The sequence below is a fragment of the Lytechinus variegatus genome, chromosome 6 (assembly GCF_018143015.1).
Source record: "Lytechinus variegatus isolate NC3 chromosome 6, Lvar_3.0, whole genome shotgun sequence".
NCBI classification, from domain to species: Eukaryota; Metazoa; Echinodermata; class Echinoidea; order Temnopleuroida; family Toxopneustidae; genus Lytechinus; species Lytechinus variegatus.
The window spans coordinates 29,742,788-29,756,216 of record NC_054745.1 but is presented as its reverse complement, the minus strand read 5'-3'; the positions used below and the strand labels follow the sequence as shown (position 1 = coordinate 29,756,216).

General features: G+C 35.7%; 1 protein-coding gene across 1 annotated transcript in view; it reads left to right on the top strand.

The window, feature by feature from the left end:
- The window catches only part of LOC121417339 (cornifelin-like), a 35,139-nt gene extending 28,644 nt beyond the window's left edge, over nucleotides 1-6,495 (top strand). Inside the window, exons 4-6 of the mRNA XM_041611012.1 lie at nucleotides 3,874-3,967; nucleotides 4,606-4,745; nucleotides 6,316-6,495. Of these exons, the coding sequence (XP_041466946.1) occupies nucleotides 3,874-3,967; nucleotides 4,606-4,745; nucleotides 6,316-6,423 (342 nt within the window). The 3' untranslated portion in view covers nucleotides 6,424-6,495. The remainder of the gene's footprint in view (nucleotides 1-3,873; nucleotides 3,968-4,605; nucleotides 4,746-6,315) is intronic.
- Nucleotides 6,496-13,429: the final 6,934 nt, after the last annotated feature.

The following is a 13,429-nucleotide window of genomic DNA, read 5'->3' as shown; positions in this document are numbered from 1 at the left end:
CATGAAACTTCGCACATGGCTTCAGAGTAACACTATCCAAAAGGTGCGCACACCAAAATAACAATTCGATAGGGCACAGAGTGGGGCCAAGGCCTTGAACTTTCTTCTCATTTGCATAATTTTCGAGTATTATGTGTTCACTGATGCATTAAACATCGGGATTTTCACAAAAATCAAATCAAATTAACTATGCAAGGAGGTTTCTGACAGATATCCGTAGTTACAAATTGCATTTTTTCCAATAACGTAAAAAAGAGCTTATCACATTCCACATGTTCATTCAAGCGTGAATGTTTAATTAAATGCCTTTGAATCATTGAAGCATGTTAATTGGTCATAAACACAACGAAAAAGTTGAGAAAAGATCATTTTCAGGTACCAAAATGAAACAATACTTGCCTATGATATTTGAAAATCGTATTTTTTGTTTTCAATAAATGTTCATTGAACCGTGAAACGATGAATACTGTTGCAGAAACTCTTCCCAAAAATAACTGTCATCATATTCGATAATTTTTATTGATAGAAGCGTGTAAAATAACCAATCATAGCAAATTTTGACTTGTGTTTATTCAACCGTGAAATTTAGCCAAAAAAGTTGTGTCGTCCTTTAGAAAGTACCTTTTATAAGCCTTCTGACTATTTTTGGGGACGAGAATGTGGAATAAGCTCCAATGAAATGGAATCAAAGTCATGATATGTGGCTTGTGACTTTTGAAAAGTGACATTTTTGCCTTCTGACGGTGCTCACTGAAGCATGACGTAAAATACGTCCATAACATTTACTCATAGGGTAGCTTATAAAATTACCTACACGCTCATGTAAAAATATATTAAAAACTCGCATTGGTTTGGAAATTATTGATGCTTGTTTAAGGGGGACTTACTTTTTTTGTTGTGTATATCTATGGGTAAAATGCAAGGTCCAGCAATTATAAGGAGTCATTTATGTAGTTTATTGAAGTCTTCGGACTCTTGTCATGTAATGCATTGCAATATTAATAACAATAGTAGTAATCATAATTAATAATAGTCCATGTATTAATAATTCATAACTGGAAATATTGTTCATTTCATTCAGCAAATTATTTGTTAGCAAATTTGTTGAAAATCTTCCACCATCTCCTACAATAGAACCAAAATTTTATTGAAATTAAATCGAAATTGAATTGATATTTTCCCACTTGAGGTCATCTTATCCGTTGACTTATACAACGTTTGAAGAGCTTACTTGCAGAAGGGGTTAGGTCCATTTTTCATCAAATTTAATTTTTATGTGTTAATGTATAGATTTTTAGTAGCTCTATAAGATAATACCAAAGAAAAGTTTAAATTACTATTAAAAAGTGAACTAAAATGGTAAAGATTTTTTTTTTTCAAAAAGGGTTAGGTCCATTTCAGTTTAGTTTTAAAAGGGGTTAGGTCCACACATCCTTTTTTTGTAAAAGAATATCTTAAAAAAAAGACTGGTACATTTCTCTTATACCCAATTTTATGTTCTCATGGTAGGGTATCATGAAAATTCAGTTTCGCATACGAATATTGCAATATGGGAGAATAAAAAAAAATGATTTTCTTGGAGTGGACCTAACCCCTTTTGCAAGTAAACTCTTCTGAAGAACTCATTTGTCAAAAGGGGTTAGGTCAATTTTTCATAAATTTTATTGTTTCTTGTTTCTAAACCACTAAATTTTTAGTCACTCTGGTGATACCAAAGACAATTTCAGATTGAAATGGAAACGTGACTAAAAGTGGAAAAGAAAAATCACCTTTTTAATCAAAAGAGATTGGATTCATTTCAGTTTAGTTGCAAAAGGGGTTAGGTCCACAATGATATTTTTTTTTAATATAGAGAAAAAAAATTGAAGACAGGTCGATTTCGTTTATACCCGATTTTATGTTCACATGATGGGGTAGTACATCATGACAATTTAGTTTCTCGTAAGAATATTGCAATAAGTGAGAATAAAAAAACGTGGTTTTTCTCGGAATGGTCCAAAGTGGACCTAACCCCTTTTGCAACTAAACTCTTAATTTATACCTCGACGTTGTACAGGCGCGGATCCAGGAGGGGGCCGAGCCGGCCCCGGCCCCCCCCCCCCTATTTTTTGACAACCTGCAGAAAAAGTGTACTCTTTAACTTGATAGAAACTACGAAAAACAGAAAGAAAAGTAAGAAAGAGGTATTATAACCATGATGTGTAATTTACATGCAGCCTCGTAACGGCCGGCCCGACCCCGAAAGGAAAGAAGAAAAGGATGAGGGGAAGAATCGGAAAATAGGCTTTATATAAAAAAATCCCTCGCGCTTCGCGCTCGCATTGCCTTGTAATGAATCCCATTTAAAAGGGTTAAATATATCCAGTTCTTATATCAATTTGCTCACAATGTTTTAGCTCGCACATCAAGCTTTTATTATTTTGTTTGATTTACACAAATTGTTATATCAAAATTTTCAGGCTCGCGCTGCGCGCTCGCATTGTTTGATTTGTGAGATACCTATCCTCTTTGGAAATTCTTTCAAAAATTTGTCAAAATGCTCCTTTATCTGTTTATCATGTCAGTATATCAAAAAAATAAGCTTGTGCTTCGCGCTCGCATTTAATTGTTTGAGACACACAGCTTGTTCTTTATTTAAATAAAAACGCGCTTAGACTGTCCAGTTTTCAAATCGGAATATCAAAAATTTTGAGCTCGCACTCATTATTTAATTGGTGATACTTGTATCCTCTTCATTTATCACTAAAAACAGTCCTAATTGAGTCCCTTTTCAAGTCACTATAATAAAATTTCGGCTCGCGCTTCGCGCTCGCATTGTTTACTTGGATACTTATCTTTGTTCATGATTATAAAAACTGCTCAGAATCTTCAGCTCTAAGAACATAAAATATCAAAGAATTTTAGCTCGCGCTTCGCTCTCGCATTATATATGAAGACCACATGAGATGCCTTATCTTGTTTATAACAATAACAACTAACATAAATTTAAAACTTCAGACTTTTTATAGGACTACCCCCTGAAAAAACCAACAAAAAAATCAGATTATAGCGGCCAATCGAGAAAAAATTTGATGAAAATATATTTTTCGCCCCCCCCCCTTTGGCGAAAGCTGGATCCGCCACTGGTTGTAGGCTGTCAAGAAACTGAATTAGATAAGAGTACGAGTCCATCATTCGTGTTTTGTTAGTGATCAATGATCATCGCACTTACCATCTTTAACCTTGCACAGTTCGCTTAGTTTATTTCGGTACTGAATGATTTTTGTTTTATATCAGTATCATGGTTCTATTGTTATTTAGTATCCCGCCTCTCCTTGCTTTACGAAAATCGACTACTGAATGAAATGAACAATATATCCTGTGAGTAATTGATACATGGACTATAATCAATTAATTATTATTATTGTTATTATTATTTTTTCTGCACTGCATTTTGAAGTAAGATGGATATTTGATGGGCAATTGTCCCTTTGTTGTGCAAGTTTGGACAGAATATGTTGATATTACCACAGTGGCGTACCTGGGATTTTCCACAGGGGGGGGGGGCAAAACCGGTCGAAAAATTTGACAATAAAAAAAGGTCTTCAAGCTCGTCAGGGGGCAAAATAGGTATTCAAGCTCGTCGGGGGGCAGGGATATGTATTTTGTATGGGTTGTGACTCGTCAGGGGGGGGGGCAGACTGCCCCCTCTGCCCCCCGTAGGTACGCTAGTGTATTACCATAGTTATAACAAATGAATTGATTGAAGAAAACGAGGGGAGTATTTGGAGCGTCTCTCGCCCAATGTGAAGCCTGAGTAGGTTGTTGCTGTAACGTAGCCTTTCAGTTTGTACTATTTCTCTCTTCTTCTTTTTTTCCTGGTGAAATTGTCAGGTGACTAGCACGGTGACCAATCCTCTGATGCCACGTGGTAACCCACGTGACTGGCACACTGGAATTTGCTCCTGCTTTGAGGACATTCCAACCTGTAAGTATGGTCTTGAATAAATGAAAAATTAAGATATATGTTCGTTCTTGTCATCCTCTTTCACTTATCACAGAGCAAGCTATACTTTGAGATAATGTAATGAAAAAATGCCCCGCTATTCATCCTTCCTGTAATTATTATTCTTATGACGTTTTGTTAATTGTTTGTTTGCACACTTCTTCCATTGATTATTGCCAAATTGAATTTTCTAGCGAATAAACAATTTTTTTAATTATTATTCATCTACGTATTTCTTAATCCTTTGATTCCTGAATTATTGAAGAGTCAATTTTAAAACAAACATATATCGATATGATTATGATGAATAATGACAAATGAATGATATCCTTTTACATGTTTTAGCTGCATTTAGTGTATTTTGGTGGTGGTCACCGGGGAGTCGTGCAAAGGGGCATCCCCCTCCACCAGAAATTTTGAAAAATGAAAAACAAAAATTGAAGTGCAGTCTGCCCTTGCAACCCTTTACTACTTTCCTACCTTCGACTCGCCCCCTCCACCACTTTTTTTTTAATAATAAATAACAATGCTGGTGGCGGATTTGACCCTCATTTTCAGCTTCTCCTCAACTGAAATATCTAAGATTTCAACCTACTTTTCAACCTTATCTTAAATTTCAGGTCTGTTGGGACTGTTCCTAGGCCCATGTCATCAGTGCTGTATCGCGACTGATATGGGAGAGAACTGCTGCGTGCCTTGCTGCGTACCAAACTCACTCATCACGATGAGGACCCAAATTAGAGGGCGCCATAACATTCAGGTAACTCCTCCTTCCACATGCTGCGCCCATACATGATACACCTGCACGCACACCCACACATATCGAAGTAAATCCCTCTTCCACTCACTCACACATACACCCACACACGGAAGTACACATGATATCGAGGTAACACCCGCTTCCACACGCCATAACACACCCACACCCCACATGATATACAGGTGACTCCCTCTTCCACACACTCACATCACAGTCTACACACTCATACACACCCACCCTCACACACACCCATCCTCACACATACATGATATCTAGATAACTCCCTCTCCCACACACTCACAGGCACAATCACGTACATCAAATTGTGTTTAATGCCTCAGATTTTCCTGGCATCCCACACACGCTATTCATACATCCGCATCCTCACATACTTTAAAGCGTTCAGGAGACTCGCCTTGCCTCACACACTCATGTATCTACCAAGTACGCATGATTTTTTTTTTTTCATTTAAAGGACAAGTCCACCCCAACAAAAAGTTGATTTGAATAAAAAGGGAAAAATCCAACAAGCATACCATTGAAGGTTTCATCAAAATCGGATGTAAAATAAGAAAGTTTTGACATATAGAGTTTTGCTTAATTTTAACAAACAGTTACATGCACATCTTGGTGGGTATGCAAATGAAGAGACTGGTGACGTCATCCACTCATTATTTATGTTGTATTTTATTATAGAAATTAGGGAATATTCTATATTTTTCCCTCACTGTCAAATGACAAAACGATTAATTCCTCCCTGAACATGTGGAATGGGCATTGTTCAATACCATATGATTCAGTCAAATTGGTACTGATTGTCAAACCTAAAAAAATGAAATATTGTATAATTCAAACAATGAAAAGCAAAAAGAAATAGTGAGTGAGGGACATCATCAACCCTCTCATTTGAGTTGTGCGTATCACTGTTTTGTGGAAAAATAAGCAAAACTTTTGTCATAATTTTCTTATTTTACATCCAATTTTGGTGAAATCATCAGCGTTTTGCTAGTTTGATTTATCTCTTTTATATTCAAATCAACATTTTTCTGGGGTGGACTTAAATAATTTTTGTATTAATTTAGGGCTATACAGTTAAAGTAATAATTCGTTTATATATTTTAAAATTCATCCATCCGAGATATCAACCATCAAGTTATTCCCCATTCAATGTTGCTTGTTACCTTAAGGGTCACTGTATCCCCCCCTCCAGAAAACAATAACAATAAAGAATAAATAATGAAAAATAGATCTTAATAACAATGATAGAATTCAGAAAAATATCCATGTCCAAGTAAAAGGGACATGATAATACATAAATTAAAAAAAAAGGAAATACATTGGAAATATGATATTTTTTCTGCATATATATATCAAAATTTATGCCAAAATCAATTTGTTACTACATCGAAATTCTGGAAAAGGTCTGAATTTTCGTTCCCTTGTGACTTTTATTTTCAAATGCAATAGACACCATGTTCTTGTCCTCTCTATGAACTCTGATTACTTCACTGTCTTCCATTTAGATTTAATTTATTCACATATTTCCTTTTTTTCTATAATTATGTGACAGGGTACTATCCTCACCGACTGTTGTCTGTCTACTTTCTTGGAGCCGTGTGCACAATGCCAGCTTGCCCGGGAAGTTAAGGCCATCAAGGCGGGAAAAGCACAGGCCTAAGACCCCCGGCAACGATATATGAGCTCAACAGCAGGTCATGGGCAAACGACATCTTTCAATTCGCAGACATTTATACTTCAAATGTAGTTTACTTACATAATACTACTACGATGATTCTAATATTTACAATTCATTTACTTTGATTTTTTTCTCCGTTTGTTTGGGCTAAGGAAAATGTGAATTTATTTCATTGTTAAGATGTCGAATTCAAACACGGTCGACTGATTTTCCAATTTCATTTTCATTGTTAATATTCTATATGCTGCCAACCTAATCGAAGTAACTAGAATGTGGTTGGTTTGGTAGAAATTGTGTTGGTTTGGTAGAAAATGCGAAGAACAATGCGGAATAGTATATCATAAAAAAAATGGGTGAGATTTTAACCAGCACAAGGGTAATTATGTGTCCAACCAATTCGAGGCAGTATTTTACCCAATGTGGGAAGCATATTGTCCAGTAAGCTAAAAAACACACAAACAGGAATTACTTTAGAATGGGTAGAATTTTCATCACACTGGATTAATAAATATGCCTAAAAGAATTGCCCAATGTTGGTTGGACACATAATTTCCCCTGACGGAGTATTTTTACCCATTATGTGTAGCCAAAAGGTAATGAAATCATATTTGCATTAAGATGAACCTTGGATAACATTTTTTAAAACTCATTTTGTTGTACCATGTTTATTTGTAATTAGGTATAAATGAGAGCTTCATGGTCGTACGAATTTGATTTAAAACTTCAACGAAGCATTACCAATGTAAAACAAATCTAGCACTTTTTCTTTAATTTCTGTGCAATGGGTTTAAAATGTCCCCTTTTAGCATGTTTAGATAGTAGATTGATAAGAAATCTATACCATAATATCCTGGACCAAAAACTTTCCCTTTTCAAGACGTTCCAAATTGCATGCGTTTAGAACGCGTCTTGGCTGAAACTTTTTCAAAATCTGGGGATAATAGTTCCTCTATTCCTTCTCAATTTTTTTCATGGCTTATAACAGTAGATTATAACAGTAGCTTGCAACTCGCCATTTACAAAACTATATGGCATGGAACCCGTCACCGTAAGGTTTAAATTAAAGGGTTGCTATATAGATTGACAAAAAAAATCGACTTAAGGAGTATTCTTTCAAGTTTGGTTTATATTTTTTAGAAAAATATTCGGTGTTGCAAGGGGTAATAGAAAATGTATCAACATGCAACAGTAATAAGCACATGAATATTTTTTACACCTTTTTTGTTTTACAGTGTAGCCTATTTATAGTGAGTTCGTAAGGTGTCGGAAATGACGCTCACCAGAAAAGTAAATTCGAGCAAAGACAGTAAAGGAGCATTTTATGTTGTAAATTTTAATACTCAGATATTCGATGTGTGTCTATGATTCAAGGTAATATAAGATATTCAATAATCATGGATATTTTACAATCGTATTTCTACACATCAAGATGGTTGTTTTTTTATTGGAATTATATGGTGAAATACTTGATAATGCATTTTTCCTAATGAACATGTTATTAATTTGTTAAAATTTGTCTTTTAATAATTCATTCCTTTCTTCATAATACATTTTTTTCTTCATTGTATTGTTATAATGTAATGTAATGTATAATGTAATAAATATATAGGCATACATTGCAATTTAGTAAATACTGGTCATGCGCACACTTAATATTCCTAATTATTCATAGTAGTAATAATTACTTTAGCACTTTTATAGTGATTTCTTGTAACTTCTTGCCTTTTATAATGTTCTGAATGTGTATTCACAGTAATTTGGACAAAAAGTATTGACAATGTATATTTGTCACCTTGCATAGCATGTAAAAGGATAGTATACATGGTATAGGTATACATGTGTACTTAAAATATGAAGAAAAAGTGAAGTGTCATTTGTGCTTCAGAAAGCGTTTTACAAGTCCGTAAATAGAATACAATCCCTGGATTTGTTTAATATTCTGGATGCATATGAATGTAGTATAGACGGTATCGTGAAAAGTTACTTGTTTCAAGAAGGGGGAGCTAATGGCTCAACTCTAAAATACAACATATTAATGGAAACAATAAATCGAGGACCCCAACAACAAACCATCATTAATCGAAAACAGTGGACTCATGAATAAAATAGCATACATGACCATGGCAACAGGCGTCAATTTGGCGCACTTTGACAAAAGCGCGCATCAGCATTGGACATTTGTGTAATATACGCGGTAAATAACCGAAATTCATACAGGAAATCTGCATAAACAATGGGTTCAACCGATGGTTTTAAACAAGCCACCTTTGTGAATTCCGGCCACAGAGTTCAGATTTTGACCCCCTTGACTTAGTGTGTATAGGCCTATAAAATCACTCCAAAAGTTGCAAGGGGATATTTCGAAGAGAACGAGATCACTGTGACCTTTTCCAGTGCCTTGTGCTAGGGGAGAACCTCGGTGCCAGAAACCCCCATTCCAACAAATTATTCAACCGAATTAATGTTAGTACTAGATTCAAATTATTGAGTATTCAATTTTAGGAAATTACCTGTATGCACTTCGCAAATAAAGACTAGACAGTATCAGTATATTTGAAAATACTTGTCTTCATTTGATTTGTGACTAGTGAGTGGTTGGTGTGTACACCTCGGCCGTATGGCAAGCCGTTTTATCATTTAATCCTATTTCCTGATATCAAGAATTCACTTCTTGATATCAAGAAATCGAATTCTTGATATCAAGAAATGTTTTTGTGTAGTTAAGCAATGGTAATTCTTGATATCAAGAAATCGAATTCTTGATATAGGAATAAACGCTTAAACGGCTTGCCATACGGTCGAGTCATAGTTGTAGACAAATTTAATCGTTATTTCGTCGACGCGACGTACATCGTTACGGTGCTTTGAGACGTACCATTATGATCATGTGCGTATGCCAAGCTACCTTTGTACATGTACATGTTGTATGGTTACACTTCGTAATTCCGAAACACGTAAATTGCCTTTACCTAGATGTTCGTTAATCTGAAAACGTGAAAGAGTTCGTTAATCCGAACATTTGTAGCATTATTCCGAAGGATCGATAATCCGAAAACGAAATAAGGTTCGTTAATCATTTCGTTTTCGGACTAACGAACCTTCGGAATTACGAACCTCATTTCGTTTTCGGACTAACGAACCTTCGGAATAACGAACCTTCGGAATATCCTAACCTTCGGAATAACGAAGCTTCGGAATTACGAATGTATGCGCTTTGTATGCGCGGTACCGTTACGTAGATAGTAGGTTAATCGTCTAGAACTACATTGCAAGGATGGACCATGTATGTGAAATGGGTAAATTGCCAATTCGTCCACTGCCAACTCGTCCACTCACCGCATGGTCTACCTTCATTTGGTCTTAGGTCCTCCATTAACATTTCGTCTAACAACCATTTGATCCAATAACCATTAGTGCAATCATCACTTTGTCTAATCACCAGTTCGTCTATTACCATTTAGTCCAATACCCGTTTCATTTTCCTTCATTTCGCACAATAAATGGCTTTTGGACCAACTGGTTATTAGACGGACTGGCATTAGACTAAATGAAAGTAGACCATATGGTGAGTGGACGAACTGATGGCAGACCAAATGATAGACGAGTTAACAATTTGACGAATTGGCAGTGGACGAATTGGAAATAAACCCGTTAAAATAAGCTAAGGGAACGTCACACTAACACATGCTCGATTGACGAGAAACAGGATTCACTCGTCTTTTTGGCCGTGTTTGCAGTGTATAGGAGGAGTGGGGTGACAACCATGTTTTCGCAATTGCATTACAGTGGCAATATTAGACGAACAAAAACTAATTGATGTTTTTTCTGTCATTCTCTCTTTCCTTTTTTCCTCTTCTTCCTCACATATCTCCTTTTCACCACACTATGCTATGCCACAATGCTATTCGGTTTTTCTCGCAGTGAACTGTTGTTGTTATTTTGGGTTTTAAAGGGGAGGTTCATCCTGAAGAAATCTTTGTTATAAAAATAGCAGAAAAAATAGTAAAAATATTGGTGAAGGTTTGAGGAAAATCCTATAAAGAGTAAGAAAGTTATTAGAGTTAAAGGTTTTGGATTTGTGACGTCATAAACGAGCAGCTCTCCCATGTGTTATGTAATATAAAATGCATGAATTTCAAATTTTGTATGGTTCCTGATGACTTAATTTTGTTTTCTATTCATGATCGGGTGTGAAGTAATTTGTCTATTGACATACAAAAGGTACAGTGAAAACCATTTTCAATTTTCTGAGAAAATGACATTTCGTTGATTTTTTACCATTCGCTATGTAGGAATGCTGCTCGCATATGACGTCACAAATCAAATAATTGAAATTCTACTTACTTTTTAATTATTTAATGAATTTTTCCAAAACCTTCGGCAATATTTTATTATTATTTTTCTGCTATTTTTACAATAAACTTTTTTGTCCGGGTGAACTTCCCCTTTAAGGCGCGTATCATTCAGATATGAATATTTACTGGCTGAAATTATGTTTAGTCTTATTTCAGGCTATTTAACTTTTGTTTGAGAAAGGACAAGTACACAATTAACATATGGGTTTGCCATATTGTTCATCGTGATTTAACACGTGAGTGATTGGGGGTCTAAATACCCATGTGTGACCTGCCATGTCTAACCGAGAACTATCGTAGATGGCGTACTAATGCAGCGTCCCTGGCTTATTGACTCAAAGGAAAATAAAGAAATCATGAGATTTAAATTCGGAACAAACGTGAGCTCATGGAGAGGATAATTATGATAAAGAGGATGTTGATCAAGTCACACTTCTCTGGTGTGGACATGTATAGATTTCGGACTGGTGTTAAATCAACACCACAGTTTTTGCATTGTATTATGGGACATATTGCATAAACAACAGCAATAGAAATGATGAAAGTGATGATGATGATTACTGGGCCCCATCTTACAAAGTGTTGCAATTAATCCAATCAATCATAACTCTATGGTAATACAACGGTATCATAATTTTTGTTACAGACAATTTGCAAAATGTCCTTTGTAAACAAAGAACACACCAATTAGTCAAGAAATCAATGAATTTATGGATATACATTCATAATGTACATGTATTTTATATGTTGACTTTGCTGGCTTTCCATAGGAACGATTGATCTGATCAATCGTAACTCTTTGTAAGACGGGCCCACATGTATTTAAACGGGATTCACACAATGCGAATTAAAAACAGTGTTGAGACGGGGTTTTCTTTTGTAGATCATGTAATTAATTAGTCATAAGCTCCAAAGTAAATCAAAATTTAGGTTTATAAAACTAGAATATTTAGCAAAATATATTATTAGAGCATTATTCTATTTACAATGTGATCGTGAGTTCAAATTCAGAGTTGTTTCTTCCCCCTCACATACACACACACACACACCCTCACATGCACCGTCCCCGCTCATACACATACGCCCCTACACCATTACACACAAGCACACTGCCTTGTTCAGCTGACAGTCCCTGTCCCTTTTCCATTGTTTTCTCCTCTCTTTCTATATATCTCCTCTCTCTCAAGTCAGTCGTTCTCTCTCCCGCATACACAGAGAAACACACTCACTCACACTTATAAGCACCTGATTTATCCTTACCACCCCGACTTCCATACCCTAAAGCAATTTTTCTTCTCATTTATTTAATCTCACTGTTATAATATATATATATATATATATATATATATATATATATATATATATATATATATAAATGCTTGGAGACATGTAGTATTAAAATACAAACTTTCTGCGATACGTATGACTATAGGCCTGCAGGGTTTTTATTCATTTATTTATCTATTCATTTTATTGAGGATAAAGGTCATATTTTCTTATTCTATAATCCAACAGACCAACATTGCTCTATCCGTCTTCGAAATCATTTGCTATGGTCATTAGTGATGGTAATCATGTCTCGGGCAGGGGTGGAGGGAGTAGCATGTATCGCATAGTGTGTTCACATTCTCTTTACGATGTTAACAGTGTGTTCACAGTGTATTCTGCGTGTTCAACGTGTATTCAGGGTGTGTTCACTGTGTGTTTATAGTGTGTCCCCTGTGTCTTCACGGTGTGGTTGCAGTGTGTTCGCAGTGCACTGTACAAACTGTGGTGTTAAAACTTACATCAATGGTGTTCACAGTGTGTTTACATCGTGTTCAGTGTGGTCACACGGTATGTCATTTGTTAACTCTTTATGCGTTCACCTGTAAACCCCCTGTGTGTTGCATTATTTTAGCAGTGATCCCCTCTACGCAGTATAATACACTCTGTTATTCAGAGTGCCATAACTTTTTATATGATCATTTTGAAAAAAAATGTTGCGTAGCAAACTTGTAGAGTGTTTCCTGGGCTTTCTTATCGTATATAGATTTATCGGATAAATTATGGAAAAATGAATAGTAAATTACATTTTCTAAATGCTTTCTCCTAATACTTCCAACAAAATATAGCCCCCCTTTTACTTTGGTTCTTGCGTTAGTGGCATGATTTTTATTTATCCTCTTGGACTGTTCATTACATAAGCTTTGTATTGATACCAAAAATCATGATAATCCGATAAAAATAGCTAGTGGAAAATAAAAGAGTAAATTTGTGCCTGGTCAAGGTATTGAAAGGGTCTCATTCACATTCGTGCCATGAGCCATGGGGCCATGAGTCACAGACTCCTAACAATAAGCCTGGCCATGGTATTATTTGTAAGGAGGGTTTTATTGATTTTCCCCTCTCCTTTTTCAATGAACTTTCTGGCTGTGATCAGGATGTATTGATTTTTTGGAAAAAGTCAATGTAATGATTCTGTAATTTTGAAACTGCGATAATCCGTCGAACGCTAAACTAATGTCGCACTCGCGATCGATCGATCGGTACACAGGTACGGTATACACAAACGCCAGGCTATACACTGTAGCTAGGCACGCTCTGGGGCATGCGATTGTTAAAAAACAATGGGGCAGGGGACGTCTATGGGA